Raw genomic sequence first — 16,251 nt, 5'->3', positions numbered from 1 at the left:
GTAGGTGTGAAGTTTCCATTCAGTTGCCATAGCGACTGGCCAAAAACGCAGACAAGTGCCCTTAAAGTTGCATGTTGCAGTCGAGTAATGGAACATCTGAATCTCTCGTTGCACTAATATTCCTCACGTAGTTGTTTGAAAAAGTGCTTTGGGTCAGTATTGACAGCACTCAGCAGGCGGCAGGCATGGATTCGGTCTGTTAAAACAAACCAGAACAGCTCAGGTCTGTGCAGGGCACTTCACAGCATTAGGTCTAATACGATTTAACACTCTAAGAGTGACCTCCACAAAGCCTCCTCGCAGGCTAATCTTAACACACGTGCGGGATTTGACACCTCCACATGGATTTGGTTCTGCTTCAGACCACATTTCCTAATTTTTTTGCCCATACATGAGCACGTTTTTTGTTTTAGAAGTGGTAATTGCGGCAATTTGTTAGATTAACCTGTGTGCATTTTGCGTACTGGCTGTAATTCAGATTTCCTTTTTACCGTAAATATGCTAAGCATGTTAATAGTTCCTGTGATATTCAAAACGACAGCATGATAGCATTTCTTTAACAGAACTGATTCAATTTAATTTAATTTTAGACACATTATTGCCGGTATCTTTGTTTTTGCTCCGCCAACAAAAATAATTACTAACGAATTCACAACAGAACTGTCGGGTGTCTTTGAGAAACAGTGTGGTTTTTAGTTTCTTAAATTAATTTGTGTTTCGAGTGAATGATTTAATCACTTATCAAGACAGCCTGTTGCTTTGTTTCTGAATTAATCTTTGTTTTGATGCTAAAGAAACATCTCTTATTATTATCAATTTTGAACATGTAACATGTATATTCTGTTTATGTTTAGTTCCAGTTTTAATTCAGTTGTGTTGCTGTTTGTCTCCATGGTTTCGAATTGAGTTACGTGTTTCTGGTTACTTTAATTATCCCTGTGTGTATTTAAGCCTTGAGTTCTTTCTGTTCACGGTTGTCTGAGTTTTAGGTTGTTGCTATTTCTCCTGAGTGTTATTGTTTTGGATTATTGGATTAAAGACTGTTTTTGTCATATTCTCCTGCGTTGTGCGCTTCACTGCAGCAACATCTGACAGAATACAGTTGTGTAGTTTACGGTGGCGCATTGCTGCCATATGTCGTTTTAACGACATATGTTCTCGTAATAACGATGTTAAGTCGTTAAAACGATGTATTTTCTCATAATAACGAGATGTTATGTTGTTAAAACGCATATTTTTCTTGTTAAAACAACATATTTTCTCATAATAAGGCCATATGTTGTACAGTGACGTGTATGCCTTTATCCACATTAAAGAGAATTTATATAACATATCGTGCCTTTATCACACTTCCACGTTAGAAAAGCAGAAGCAAATGGCATACGTAAAATACCTTGCTCTGCCTGTATCAATGGCAGTGCTCATAACACGAGATTGTTGTGATTTATTGACGTTGTGAGTTCAACATCGTAACTGCTTAACTACCACAGTACAATGCATCGTCGAAGAAATCAACTGGCTATAGTCATGACCGTTTCCTGAAACCATATTGTTGCAAATTTGTCATTCAAACACATCGGTTAATGATGTCATGCATGTGGCGGAGTAATAACTTCTTCAATGAATCCACTTGAGATCAAATTAATGATAGTTTTTTCTCTATATAAGTTATGGACATGGCATCTGAGGAGTAATTCTAATTTTCATTTTCTAAATTTGCTTTATTTCCAGATTCAATCATAGGTATTAGAGCAAGTACCGGTATGCACATGCACACTCTTCAAAAAACAGTGCTTTACATCTCTTGACAAACTAAAAGACGTAAATTATATTTGTATATATTTGAAACCACAGGTCGAGAGCTGTCGTTCCACTTCCAACCACACAACTTTGCGATGCTGTTTGCGAATGTTCATTGGAACTGTGGTTTCGGGAAACATAGACTCGTTGAATGCTGATAATGACGGCACTTGCGACCATAGTTGGCCAACGATGCTTTTGGGAATCGCACCCCTGGCTGATGTATTCAGCTATTCAGCTCATTAACTCTCAATATTAACACCATATCACAAGAGAGAGGACTTGCAGTGTGCTGAAGGTCTCTGTGGGGCCCTACGGTCATTATTTTTTGATAAGACATCCACTTTCCTCTTTGCCCTCTCTGTCTGACCTCTAGCCTCTTACCCTGAAGGGGAAAGTTTATGGCGCTTTCCTAATGGCATGACTAAATGGCCTTGTACTCTCTGAAGAGAATGTCTCCAGTGTGCGTGCCAGTGAAAAATGAATGGTGCTCCTATGCCAAAATAAGACCTCTAAAGAACTTGATGCAATCCCTATAAAGAGGGCTAGTGTTACATTAGGGCCTTTTCAGTGAATGAATTCGCCATCATTTGACTCATGTCATAATTCACAGAGAGTCATATTCAACCAAATGACTGTGGTGCTAAATTGGTGAATAATAAAGACCTTTGGGTCTTACATTTCCAGCAGTTTTACCTCAACAGACCTATTACTTGCATATGTAATTAGTAAACAATAAAAGAGACTGTTGTTATGTGCCCATAATTAAGTCAGCTGTCTATGAAAGCAGCATTCAAGAGACTTTTGATGCAAAAGCTGTTCCAACATGTAGGGAGAATAATTATGCTCCCTTATATACCGCATTTTGGCCCAATTCTAAGGCATTATCAAATGTATTCCTTGCCGGAGAAAAAATAATAATAATCCAAGATGGCGAACAAGGCAAAGAGTTAAAGTACATTAAAGTTATATTTGAAGTATACAATTTAATATCTAAATATAGGAACATAGTAGCATAGCATCATAACTAAGTAGCATCATAACTAAGTATGATGTTAAGTTTGTTTAAAGAAAGCTTATAATACAAGTATATAAAACTACTAAACTAGTAGTTTACTAAGAATATACTTCAAAGTGTACTTTCATGAACTAAAAAATGTGCTACAAGTATTTGACTAAACTATAAGTTAACTTAACTTAATGAAAAAACTTATTTTTAAACTAGTGTGCTCAAAATGTACTACTGTTACACTTAAAGGACACGAAAGTATACTTCTATACACTAAAAAAGGGGGCCAATTTAGTATTGAAATAGTACACTTACAAGTATACTTCTAGTATATTAGTATACTTACTACATTAGGTAGTTAAAAACATAAACTTACTTTTACTTAAGTATACCTAATAAAATGAACTTGAAGTATACTACTTATTTTTATATTTAAGGTATCCCTGAAATAAACTTCACATTCAATTCAGTATAGAAATGTACTAATAAATTGTACCCAATTTCTTGTTTCTGCCTGTGAAGCACTTTCCGGCTATGAGGTTTTAGGCAGTGAGTTTGTGTAATGTTTGTGCCCTCAAGACACACTTGTCATGTTCATTAGTGCAATGATATGCAGAAGGGTTCATGTCTATGTTTGTCCATGGCCTCTGGGTAATGACACTAATCACAACATGGCTCCATATGATGTAACATAGATCATTGACCAGAAAGCTGTGAGTGAATAAATAGCCCTATGGCTATGGGCTTTTTTGTTGTTTTTTTGTTTTGTTATTTTTACTTACAGTGAATGAGGGACAGCTGACTGGAAATGCCTAGTGGAATGAAATGTGTAATTTCCTGTGACTGTGCCAGCAGACCAGCCCCTTCAAATTTGACAGTTTATGGGACACCAGTCATTTTAAGTGTACATTAAATTTTAACACATTAAATTGAAGTACAAGAACTGCTTACTGCACAGTTTATAAAAAATATATATATTCTGGTTTATATTATTAATGTTAATAATAATATTAGGCTACCTTAATATTAATATCAATAATATTAATATCACCCTTCTTAAATATTTTGTGAAAACTGAATTGTGGGATACATTACACACAGTATACTCTGTTATGAACTGAATTTTTTTTTGCCAAACATAGGCTCCTAGGTAATGAATGCAGAAACTTCATGCTGCATATTGCAGAAATAGTACGAGTATAGTAGTATGCTAGTCTGAACGTAGCCTGCTTGTCTGTGCTGGAAAAACGTTGTGCTGGTCTGTGCTCAAAAATGTGCAACAAAGCAAGAATAAGGCTGTATTAATGTTTAGAGCCAAAGAAGGAAGTAAACTTCTGATATTTTTAGAGATTCGTCAAGCTAGACAGGGAACAGTCTTCATGAGAGAGACTGCGAGTCTTAACTTGATTTTTAGAAGTATGATTGGAATTTGAAGGATCTTTGAGACTTTATCTTCCTTCCTTGTGCAATTCTGTGCTGAAGCTATTTAGCCAACATTTATGTTTTATGGCAAAATAGTTGGACCAAATAATAGAAGAAAATAAAGTATATTGGTTCTAAAACAGTTAAATTAGTGAGAGTTGTAATTTACTTGAAATATTACATTAAGAAGATTTTACATCCTCTCATTAGAACTTTCTTTTCCAAATTTTGACTTCTATAAAAAGCATCACGGTAAAATTGAGCTCTCACCGAGAACACCAGATTTTGTCTCATGGATGGTTTTTTTTTATTCATAATGTAATCATTATATAATGTAAACAACAACATTTAAACAGCATCAGAGGAGGAAATGAGAAGATTCAGGTTCTCTTTAAACAAATGAACTGAACACTCGCTGTGAGGTAGACAGGCCTCTAATTAAAGCTTTTCCATTGGGTGTGTGTGTGTGTGTGTGTGTGTGTGTGTGTGTGTGTGTGTGTGTGTGTGTGTGTGTGTGTGTGTGTTAGGGCCACTGGCTCTGAAGGGCCCGACTAGGCTGTAAATCAACTCCGGTCTCTCAACCCACTCCGGCTGTTCAGTGTCTGAACCAATTATAGGAAAAGACTGGATGCAACATTTTTCCTGTCCTTCAAGATTTGTGGACACTTTTAAAAGGGTTTCGAACCCTAGCTGACCCCCCTACAACCGTTCATAAAAACTCAGGCTTTTTAAAACAGACCACAGACATCTAGGGCTGTCAATCAATTAAAAATGTAATTGAATTAATTACACATTACAATAATTAATTAATCACATTAAATCACTTATTAATCATATTTAAAAAAGTTGTCACCTTTATTTAAATAGCGCTTTATAGAATACAGATTGTTTCAAAGCAGCTTTACAGTGATAAACGGGAAAAAAATGATCAGCGATGCAAACAGAATTCAAATCTGTAGAGCGTTGCTTAAAAAAAGACAATAGTGTTGTTGTTCAGCTGAAGTTAGTGTTGATTCGTTTCAGTTCAATAACTGTATAAAGAATAAGATCACCAATTACGAAACAAGTTAAATTCAGCTATAAAGCAGTTCTGATGTCATCATCCAGGGGTGCGTTTCCCGAACAACGACGTAACTCGCTGCTTAACTACCATAGTACGATGCATCGTTGAAGAAATCAACTAGAGTCACGACTGTTTCGCGAAACCATGTTGTCATAAATTGCTTATTTTATTTTAATAAATCTGTTTGAGATCGAACTCATGCTAGATGTTTTGCTATAAATTGCAGACATGGCATCTGAAGACTACTTCTCATTTTTCTCAGTTATGAAGCTTTATTTCCAGATTCAATCATAGGCTCGTTAAAATACGTAATTAAATCGCATTTGTATATGTTCTAAATAAAATATATAGATTGTACTGAATGTCAGCTTGCTTATTTGACTTGATAAGGATTTATTGACTGCACATGTCATACAAACAATTATCCTTCTGACCACAGGTCGAGAGCTGTCGATGGTTTTGTGAAACACCGATAACGACGGAACTTGCGACCATAGTTGGCTAACGATGCTTTTCGGAAACGCACCCCAGCTCAGTTCATATTTCATCTAAATGAGTGAATCTCCAAATGAAAATAGGCTAATTCAAAGCCATTACTGTATTGCTAAGTAAATCATTCAATAGATGCTACAATGTATTGAAGTGGCTGTAGAAGAAAAAAAATGTCGATAAAGAATATACATATGAATAAATATTATGAATTTGATTTGTGTATATAGAATTTTTCACAAAATTAATTATCAGCATAAACTTTATGTGCACTATACATAACTGTAAGCTTTGAAATATATGAATCAAGCTGGACATCAGTTTCCTAGTTACTGCGTTTTAAAAGGAAGTATGGCTATCTGAACATAAGCAGGTTCTTCACTACACAGGGATATAAAGATATCAGTCAGTGTTTACTCATAACTTGTGACGCAAAGCCAAATGAAATGAAATGAACTCAACTATATTTCCAGAGTCCCGATACGCCCACTTCCTTTCACATTCAGAGTGTTGTCACCTATATCTCTAAGTTTCCCCATTAGAATACTTTATCCAACCTGTCAGTCATAAACTAAAGTAGCACTCCAAGTCATGGCATATTTATAATCGCGCTTGCGCAGACGCAGGTCTTGTGCAGTAAGTGTTGTAGTTAGCTGAGTGCTGGGATGGCATAAAACAGAGGAGAGTCAAGCCACATCTCATGCATAAAATCATGAGGTGCTTTTTTGATCTCTCTATGGGTAAAAGCCAATACTTAAGTGCCACACTTTTACACTTTTTTCTATAACTATTTGCATAATCACTCGAGTAGCATAAGGCTGAATTTGGTAAATGATCCTTTTGTTGATATAAGGAAGATCCTCAAGGGGATGCTGTGCTTATAACTGTATGTGCTTGTAAGCATAGAGTGTAATGACATCTGGTGAAACTGGCTTGTTTTAAAACTCATTTTTCAGGGAAAACAACAACACTTGCTATCAGAGGATATATCTTCAGATAAGTATTTGTCTTTCTTCATTGGCAAATATTAAACAATATTAAGTTAAGTTCACCAAAATTAAGTGGTATTTTTGTCAAATTTTTCATGAAAACATAAAAAAACAAGACTTGTTTTCAGAGAATATAACTTGATATAAGATACTGTATAGGTACTATTTGGTTTGAAACTTACTTTACATTCTATGTATGCAAAACATATGTATCCCTCCCGTTGCCTTATGGGATAGTAAAGTGACCATTGAATGTGCACTTCAGAATCTCGCCGGTAGGTCATCTAGGTACTTTTCGACTACGGTGAATACTACGAATTCGTACATACTCACATACTGTTTTTCGCCTACTATATAGTATGAAAGTAGACATATTCAGATGCAGCCTGTGAGCTTCAAAACAACAGTTTACACTGGCTACTCTTCACAGGAGGAGGGTATTTGTTATTTTATAAAGTGAACAAATCATAAGAATGATCAATTCTTTGATATTTTGGAATAAAACAGCTCAATTTCTATAAACCCATCCTGTAACTTCTAGGACAGAGAATTGATCTCATTTAACCTGTGAAGGGTGGGCTTATGTAGAAGTCTTAAAGGCACAGCAGCAAAAAAAACTACAACAACAATGTTTAAGGGTCAGAAAGAAGGTGGAAAAGTTCATTAGAGGGTTTAACAAATAATAATAATAATAAAAACTTTACTATCATTTTAATTGGTCTTCAGGAAACAAAAATCAGATAAAACATTTTTATAGCATGACTCCTTTAATAGCCATAGGGGGAAGGTCACAGTGAGTAAATGTTTGCTTCAAGTGAGATGCACTAGACAAAAAGGAAACTCTCAGATACGCTCTCACCGTGACCCAGAGGTGCTGAGTAGCGGTCTGGCAAAGTGCTGGAATATTTTAGGCCTTCAAGCAGATCCATTTCTCTGTATCAGCTTGACTGCAAGTCAGAATCATAGGCCTAAGTGTTGTTCAAACAAGGTCATTATATTATTTATGACTTTTTCAGAGTCAGGGTTTTTCAGTCTTTTTATTATTAGTTACAGAAATTAGTCCTACATACATGCATATGTGAAAGTGAGAGAGTATATTCACACTGGATGTGCCTGTAGAGGAAACGCAGAAACACTCGAGGTCATTGTATTTTATCTTTACAGCTGTTTGAGGCCAATCGCCTACTTTTACAGAAATGAGAGAGAAGGTCGTTGAAGTGAAATCAATACAGCCTCTTAATGAGGTTCTCTGGAAAGAGAAAATTGATTGAGAGGGAGAGTTAGAGAGAAACAAAGAGAAAGCAAGAGGGTGGCACTGCTAAACGGATATATTGAAACCGTTCGGAAGCAGGGCAGCACTGAGCGAATCAACCTCACTTTGAGCGAGTTTTTCTTAGTAGGGAAAGATTAGTGATTACTAGAGGACATTGATTAATGCAACAGTATGGCAGTGTAAATTAAAAGTGGTTTTTTTTTTTTGCGGTGCAAAAGCATCTGCCCTCATTTTCAGTGTATTTGGCTCATGGGATGATTCCCAGCTTGTATCATCTCAGTTGCATAACAGACTTGTGAACTTCAGTGTGTACAGTAGTTCTCATTTCAAAGAGGAAAGCAGATGCTTTCGACCCATTTTCTTGTTAGACTACATAAATAAACAAGTGCTTATGGTGGCTGACATTTTGACATTAACTATTGTTTATGCATAGTTTTATGAGCTTATATTTAGAGCCTACAAACAACCTGCAACAGTATAGACTAATGGTCTCAGTCCTTTGGACCCCACAATATATTATATATATATCAGGTATTTTTATACAAACTTTTGTTTCACACACACCTGACCAAATGCCCCCACAATGTCAACATTTTCACATTTTACTATCTTTGTGTGGACATTTGGTCCTCTCAATGTAGGTTATACAAGAACACACACACACACATCATATATATGTGTGTGTATACTGTTGAAAATAAGTTGGACGGTTAGAGGAATATCTTAATTCATGATGTCGAACAAGAAGATGGATGCAATCAAAACTTCTCGAAATATCAGAATGTTCTGCAGAAGGATTCAGGTTTCATATTTGATCCTCAGAAGGGTTTTTCATTGTTTTTACTTTCTCTTCCTTCAATTTAGAGATCCCAGTGGAGCCATTTGACCCTGTAACCAATGGCAACAGTCCAGGCCCTGTCCTTGAACCAGGACCCCAGCAAAAGCATCTGTGCCGTTTATCCGACATCGTCTTTGGCATCAGGCCGCTGCGTCATGGGAAGTGTAGGCAGCCTAATCGAGAAACCAGACGTGTCACCATCCAAGAGCAATAGAGCAGTTCCACAAGTACCAGGACGTCATAACCACGGCCTGCTCAAGAAGGGTTTCAACCAGAGAGAGCTGCTTAACTATCTGAACATAACCAAGAAGGAAGCGAAGGGCAGCAAACACATCATCTCTGGCACATCCTCCATCAAGAGAGAGCACAGGAGCGAGGAGAACGACATCTACACTAAGGTCTACCACCGAGATGGAAAAGAGCTCGATTTGGGAAAGAACTCACTTCCCATAGGTGGCAAGTTTGATAAGGTAAACGACAGCATTTGGGAGTCTATTAACATCTTTGTCAAACTTTGGTATCTCTGACCAGTGTCAGAGATGTGGGGAGTGTCTGGGAAACCTGGCTGAAAACAGTTACTAGTTTTGCTTCTGTGTTTAATGACGCTAGTGGTGCAGAAATTATATACTTAAGCTTTATATATTTCACAAGAGCATATGGAGGTGAATTAATGTAGTATTTTTCTGGCATTAACAGTAACAAAGGACCACATAAATATATATTGTTAAAATATATATTATAATATAAATACATAATATATATTTTTTTAATCGGTCACTCTGCATGACCAGTAATACAATTTGAATAATAAAAAATATATTTCATATATTCAGACTTTTCTATTACAATTTATAGTACACAGCTGAACACGACCATGAATGTATTCAAATTTTGTGTATAACCAGCTAGTAAAAAATATTAAATTAATGTAATATTTTGCTGTCAACAACTAAGCACCAAAAATATATTTTTTAAATTAGTATTTTTGAGACTGTGTTGAGACTAAAGATGTGACAGCAGATTTCATTTTAAAAAGACCTGAATGCAGCATAAATATTTAATATTATTTCAGTAAAAAAAAAAAAAAAAAAAACTTTTGCAGAAAAGTAAGGGTGAATTCATGAAAGTTATTGACTTTTTTTACCCATCGGCACTTGCTTCAGTAAGTCTTCAGCAAATCTCGGAAGGAGCAGGTATTAAAAACACACTTTACAATGACTGGATGAAAACAAGATAAATAGGTTACTCAAAGTAGTTTCAAAGCCTGTCAATGAAATGCAGAAATTGTGACAGTGTTTCAAGTCCGGCTCCATAAAAGGTGATATTTCTTCCTGAGGCAAGTGTAATTTATTGATAGGTGAGCTACTCCCCCCAGTCGCAAATGGAAATAAATCATATAAACTGTTTGGGCCAGCAGCGTGTAGACTAACTGACTGGCTAAATTTATCTCTGTAATCAAATATGATCCCCCTCAGGTGACGTTATTGAGCAGGAAACTCAGCGAGACAGAAGAAATATGGAAGTAAAAGTGGTCTACATTAAATTACTTTATGTTGTTTGGCATTGCTCCAGTATTTCAGTGTAGAGCTATTCTCCTGATGCTCATGCTGCAATTGACTTATTCTTGTCATTTCACAGCCACGTTTCAGGCCTTCCGCCTTTAAACCGGTCACCCCCCAAAACTTCAGTTCCATGCAGAACCTCTACCCTTCCAAGTCGGAGGAGCTAGAGAGCGGCTTAACCAACGGCATGCATCCATCCTATGCCAAAGCAGCGCCCAAATCGCTGTCCACCTCTTCCTCGTCCTCCTCCCCTTCACGGCCAGGCACGAGCACCAGAAAAGGAGTGCTAGCAGCAGCAGCCCGGGGCCTCAGCCAGGAAGAGGAGAACACGTCCGACTCGGGACACAACTCCATGAACAGCCTGCCGCCCTATCGGCCGCCGTTCCGCCCTCACTTGGGACAAATCAGTGCCTCTATGGGTCACATCAACCACATCGGCTCACTGGATCGCAGTTCGCTGGGCTCCAAGGGAGCCGCTTCCACAGTCACAGACATGTCCTGTCACAGTATGGCTACGCTGAACCGCCTGCAGTGCTATGGAAGCGAGGCCCCGCCCCCCTACGAGCTGTCACACTCTATGGAGGACGTGGTGAGGGACCTGGAGGAACGTCTGCAGGAAAAGGAGCACGAGCTACGTCAGATGAGGAGGAACTTGGATGAGAGCGAAGATGCCATTGCACAGGTCAGCATCTGCAAGAACACATGATCTATTAAACATACAGTACCGTTCAAAGGTTTGGGGTCGGTAAGATTTTGATGTTTTCAAAAGAAGTCTCTTATGCTTACCAAAGGCTGCATTTATTTGATCAAAAATACAGTCAAAACAAAAACATTATTACAAATGTGAAATAACTTTTTCTTTTTTTTTATTTATAAATATTATTATTATTATTATTTTCAAATGTAATTTATTCCTGTGATGCAAAGCTGAATTTTCAAAAGTTGCTGAATAAAAGTATGAATTTCTTTTAAAAAACAACAACTTTTGAAGCGTAGTGTACTGCATTTAAAATGGGTTATATCATACATTTTAAATAGATAAAAATATATTTTTTTATTATACATATATATATATATATAGAGAGAGAGAGAGAGAGAGAATAAAATTTTTAGTTTTTAACTTTAACTTTTTAGTTTTTAGAGAGATTTAGATTTTATTCTAAAAATATATATTTCTTACAGAATGATGTTTAAATCGTCTTAAATACAGACCTTAAAAACATCTAAAATAAAAAATAACACTGAAAATCGATAACAAAACAAAAACTAACAATCTTAGGGGCGCGTTTTTCCATTCCAATGCGCTACTTTTCCATTGTTTCTCTATGTAAACATTTGCTAGACGGATGTGTATAAACCGTTGCACTTGCGTCTTTTGCAGCATCTCGCACAAGTTAAAATCAGTTCAAAAACGCGTCTCGAGACCTTGCCTTTCTTCCCCATTCCACAGCCCGCATCTCGCAGTTCTCAAAGCAAAAACGCATTCTGTGTGAACCAGCCCATAGAATGTACACAAAATCGGAATGACAAATAAAGCAGAAATAAAAAAATTTAAAACTGTGTTTGTGTGCTTCTGTAGGTTTTTGAAGGGAAGCAGCGGCTCTGGGAGAAGGAGGTTACAGAACTGAAACACCTGTACACCGCCAAACTGCGCCAGGTCTCCCAGCAGTCCCAGCGTTCCCAGCGAAACCTGCAGCTGCAGCTGTATAAGGTACAGCAGGAACGCAACCGGCTGCAGGAGGAGCTGGATTCTGTCAGGCTGGAGTGCCAGACCCTGAAAAGTCAAAGCCCAGCGGGACAAAGCCAGAACATTAATCCCCAGCTGGAAGAGACCCAATGGGAGGTATGCATTAAGTCAGAGCTATCTGTTCAGAGCTTTGGGGATTTCAGAAAACTGTGGAGGAGATAAAAGAAAAAAATAGCCTTTAGTTGAATGATAAATGAAGGGACGCATCATGTATTGCTTGTTAGTTTGTTCACGCTGACCATACTGTAAATCTAAATTAATGTCCACACTGTCATTTTACAAGCAACCAGAGCTGTTTGTTCAAACAGTGTAGCCGATATCTGATATATCAGTTGCCATAGTAATGACTTGAGACATAAAGGCAAAAAAATTTATTAAAAAGTCAATGTCTTTGTAGAGACAGAGAGAATGACGAATGATAGAAATTGTGCCTCTGAGATTGTTTGTTAATCTCATCACAGAGATTATAAGCATTCAAAAGACCAATTAAATTGTTTACAGATCACGACATGCATGTAGGGGCAGTTTACACGACACCGTTTTCAACTAAAAACGTAAAAAATGTTTGAAAGCTGTTATCGTCTTCGTGTAAACTACAAAAAACGCTAATTTCTGAAAACGATGCGCATACATATTACGTGTGCAGTCTATAGGTGCGTGGTGTTGCTTTACAAAATGACATCGCCATCTATTGGCCTGGCATGCATAATACAGTGTTTTTAATCGTTTTCGTAGAACCGTGAACGGGGATCATTTTGACGATGGTCTCTGTACGCAAAAAAACGCAAAGGAAAAACGTTTCCGTTTTTAGTACATTGTTGTCGTGTAAACAACATACCCATAGTTAATCATCACATAAAAAAACTTGATCATGGAATGACGATAAAAACTACCGGTACTTGAAATCTGATCTGACTGTTGAGAATTTAAATGCATTTCCAGAAATCTGATTTGAATCAGATTTCTAACCCCATAACTATATGGATGTGGTTCGGATCTGATTAAATGTGGGTTTTGCTCAGTTCATCAAACAACTAAATGGATTTGAATGAGTGACAGAAAGACATATTTGTATTGCCTATCTGGACAAACCCCTAATAAGCCTAGCATTATTAAAACAAAGGATAGGAACTATAGGAACTGTCAGCCTCTTATGAACAATATTCTCAAATCATATTTTGACTATGTATATTGTATAAGTTATGAAAATAACAAAATTGTATTGATTTAATAGGTCTGCCAGAAGTCTGGAGAAATCTCTTTACTGAAGCAACAGTTCCGGGACTCTCAGGCAGAGGTCACACAGAAGCTGAGCGATATCTTCCTCTTAAAGACTCAGCTGCACGAAGCTCGCAATCAGATCCAGAGCAAGGACAGCCAGATCGACGTGCTACAGATGGCCCTACAGGGCGCCCGCCGGAAATGCCCCTTGCCTGCTTTCGAGGACACTCGAGCGGATGCAGGTGAGACTGGAGGAGCCAGTGTCACGGAGGAGCGTCTCAGAGCTGAACTGCTGCTGGAAAGGCGCCAGAACGAGGCGCAGACTTCAGCTTTTGAAAATGAGAGAAGCACATGGCAGAACGAGAAGGAGAAGGTGATACGCTACCAGAAGGAACTGCAGGCCAGCTACCTGGAGATGTACCACAAGAATGAGGCCTTAGAGAAAGAACTGGCAATGCTGAGAGGGGGCCGGGCCAGAGTGGAAGAGGGGGGAGCAGGGGGCCGAGAAGAGGAAGCAAAGCCGCCCTCTGGTCTGCCCTGGATAGAGAGGATTGAGTCCTCTGAAATCTGACTTTAATGTTCTTTAGCATCTGAGATTAGATTGACGACAACAGCTCTGGATCCTGTTTCACTTCCGAGACAATGAATAAACTATCAATAAATAATCTATACAAGTTTGACCAAAAAGTGTACCAAATAGAGGCGCAAGCTGAATAGTATGCGCTGTTTTGTATCACAGAAGGATTTGAATGAATTTTGTTGAAAAATCTGAATCATCAAAACTAATCTTTATGCAAAAATTTAATGATAAATAATCTCAGATTTTATTTTAAACACAATTTTGTTTTCAGATCCTAAATCATCTACAATGGTTTAATTAAAAACCATATAGATGCTTTAAATTAGCTTGACTGGAGTGTTCTAGCACTATTATTTCATTGATTCTATATTTTGGGCTTTAGGTGTTGGATAATACAAGACATCACATTATTCAAAGAATGAAATCAGTTAAGTGTGCATTCCCTAAAACGCATGATGCACTTTAAATGCACACTCATGATGAGTTGTCCTTCACATTAGAAAAAATGTCAACAGCTGATCCATATAGAAGCATTTCTGCTACTATGTCTATTGATGTGCGCTGCTGGGTTTTTCTGTTCTTTTGACCTAAGATGTTTATATCTGCATGAATGTGGAACGAACAATCTGGAAAGTTTGATGCCATTGTGTGCACAGGACTGTCGAAAAGTCTTCAGTAATCGTAAGAGTATGGTTAGATCCTACACTGTAAAATATTTCCAGGATTTCACAACATATAACTGTAATATTTCACAATAAATTGCAGTATTACCAATTCACAGGCTTTTACTGTGATATTTCACAATATAATACCGTATTTAGACTTTTATTGTGAAAATAATGCAAGCCGGGACTATTACAAGAAACTACTGTGAATTCCGTCTTTTTCGCGCTGCATCTGCGTCATCTGAGCTCTCATCTCCTCCGTGGTCTCACTCGATGGATTCAGCGGCCGGTAAGTGTTTAAAATATCAAACTTTGTCATTTTGGTGGCTGTTTTTTTATATGATAGTGCATGTTATTTAAAAGTATGAACCAAATTAGCGTTTGTTGTAGGTGCTGTTGTCATGTTTTTGTAACTTAGCCGAAGCAGACTCGCGTCTAGGTTTGAGCGCGCAAATTTGAATGAACAGACGTTGGTTAGTGTTAACGTTAATTGTACCGTATTAAGTTAGTAAGGTTAACTGTGAGACACGTTAGCTAAAGTTACATCGTCGAAATTTTTACTTTTGCTTAATGCTTTTCTTAGTTTCTCTAACAGCGTTCTCTTTTCCCACAGCATTTTTCTATGGTGACCACCGGGAAATAAAGTTATAAGGTAAGCTGTGGCCTTATATGTGGGTATGACAGTTATTATCAACTAGATCAATTATAGTGTTGTGAATTTGGGCAAATAAATGCTGAAATACAGTTCAAATTTCATAAATTCATCTCAAATTAGTAACGTTAGCTGAACTTCATAATTTTCTCCCCTGCTTTGTGTGTGAAACGGAGCAGCCATTTGTCTGTCTCGTCAACAGAAAAATGAAGTGTGTTGCAAAACAACTGGATGCTTTTATTGTGAAAAATATATAGTAAATTAAATGTTTATCACTGAATTAGTGGAGATTAGTTGTGCTATTCTACATTAAAAACAGGTCGACATCTGGAGATATTAGGAGCCATTTTGTCTGAACGGGTAATAACGTTAACTAATTCTAGGAGGAAGAGTACGTTCAGTTACAAGCAGAAACAGACATAGGGAGATGGACAGGCCAACATACTCTTAACGTTACTCCATCCTCTGCAAACAGTACGTGCACGTTGTTGTGTGCATAATGCTTGACCTGGGTAAATCACACACCTCTACTTTGTTGCCAGACTATTTTTGACTGTGTGTTTGTGATGGAAAATGTTTTTCAGTTGCTGTTAACGTTATTTAAATGTTTGCTGTTTAACTAAATCAAAGTAATGTCAGCTTGTTAAAACTGAGCTAACTTTAGTTTAGCTTTGTACTGTAAATCCAGTGACCCACTAAAGGTGGTGACTGGGACTGACACCTTTTTCATCCCACTTGAATAAAACTAACAGCTTTCTTCTGTCTTTTTGTTTATAGGTGCTTCTTGGGCATCAACCCAGAGATGGCAGAGGCAGAGAGGACACATAAACCAGCAAGTCTGCACACTGATCAGGGAGCTCTTGACTTTGAACGGATGTCAATCTAATGTAAGCAATCTAAACTTCAGAGCGGACTAACGAAACACTGTCTCTGTGTTAAGC

The 16,251-nt window shown here is 37.5% G+C and overlaps 1 protein-coding gene across 10 annotated transcripts in view; it reads left to right on the top strand.

Annotated features, from left to right (window-relative positions):
• Positions 1-16,251, top strand: part of n4bp3 (NEDD4 binding protein 3) — a 31,159-nt gene that overhangs the window by 10,882 nt on the left and 4,026 nt on the right. For 4 of the 10 annotated variants that reach the window (XM_079630406.1, XM_079630403.1, XM_079630407.1 and 1 more), the window contains exons 2-7: positions 8,910-9,353; positions 10,522-11,127; positions 12,025-12,288; positions 13,427-14,947; positions 15,272-15,310; positions 16,088-16,197. In XM_079630406.1, the coding sequence (XP_079486532.1) occupies positions 8,943-9,353; positions 10,522-11,127; positions 12,025-12,288; positions 13,427-13,984 (1,839 nt within the window). In that variant the 5' untranslated portion in view covers positions 8,910-8,942 and the 3' untranslated portion in view covers positions 13,985-14,947; positions 15,272-15,310; positions 16,088-16,197. Of the gene's footprint in view, positions 1-8,909; positions 9,354-10,521; positions 11,128-12,024; positions 12,289-13,426; positions 14,948-15,271; positions 15,311-15,693; positions 15,823-16,087; positions 16,198-16,251 lie in introns of all 10 variants that reach the window. The other 6 variants (XM_079630411.1, XM_079630410.1, XM_079630404.1 and 3 more) reach the window with 3 other exon arrangements.

Source organism: Phoxinus phoxinus, assembly GCF_949152265.1.
Source record: "Phoxinus phoxinus genome assembly, chromosome: 12".
Lineage (NCBI taxonomy): Eukaryota > Metazoa > Chordata > Actinopteri > Cypriniformes > Leuciscidae > Phoxinus > Phoxinus phoxinus.
This window is presented reverse-complemented; position numbering and strand designations above follow the sequence as displayed.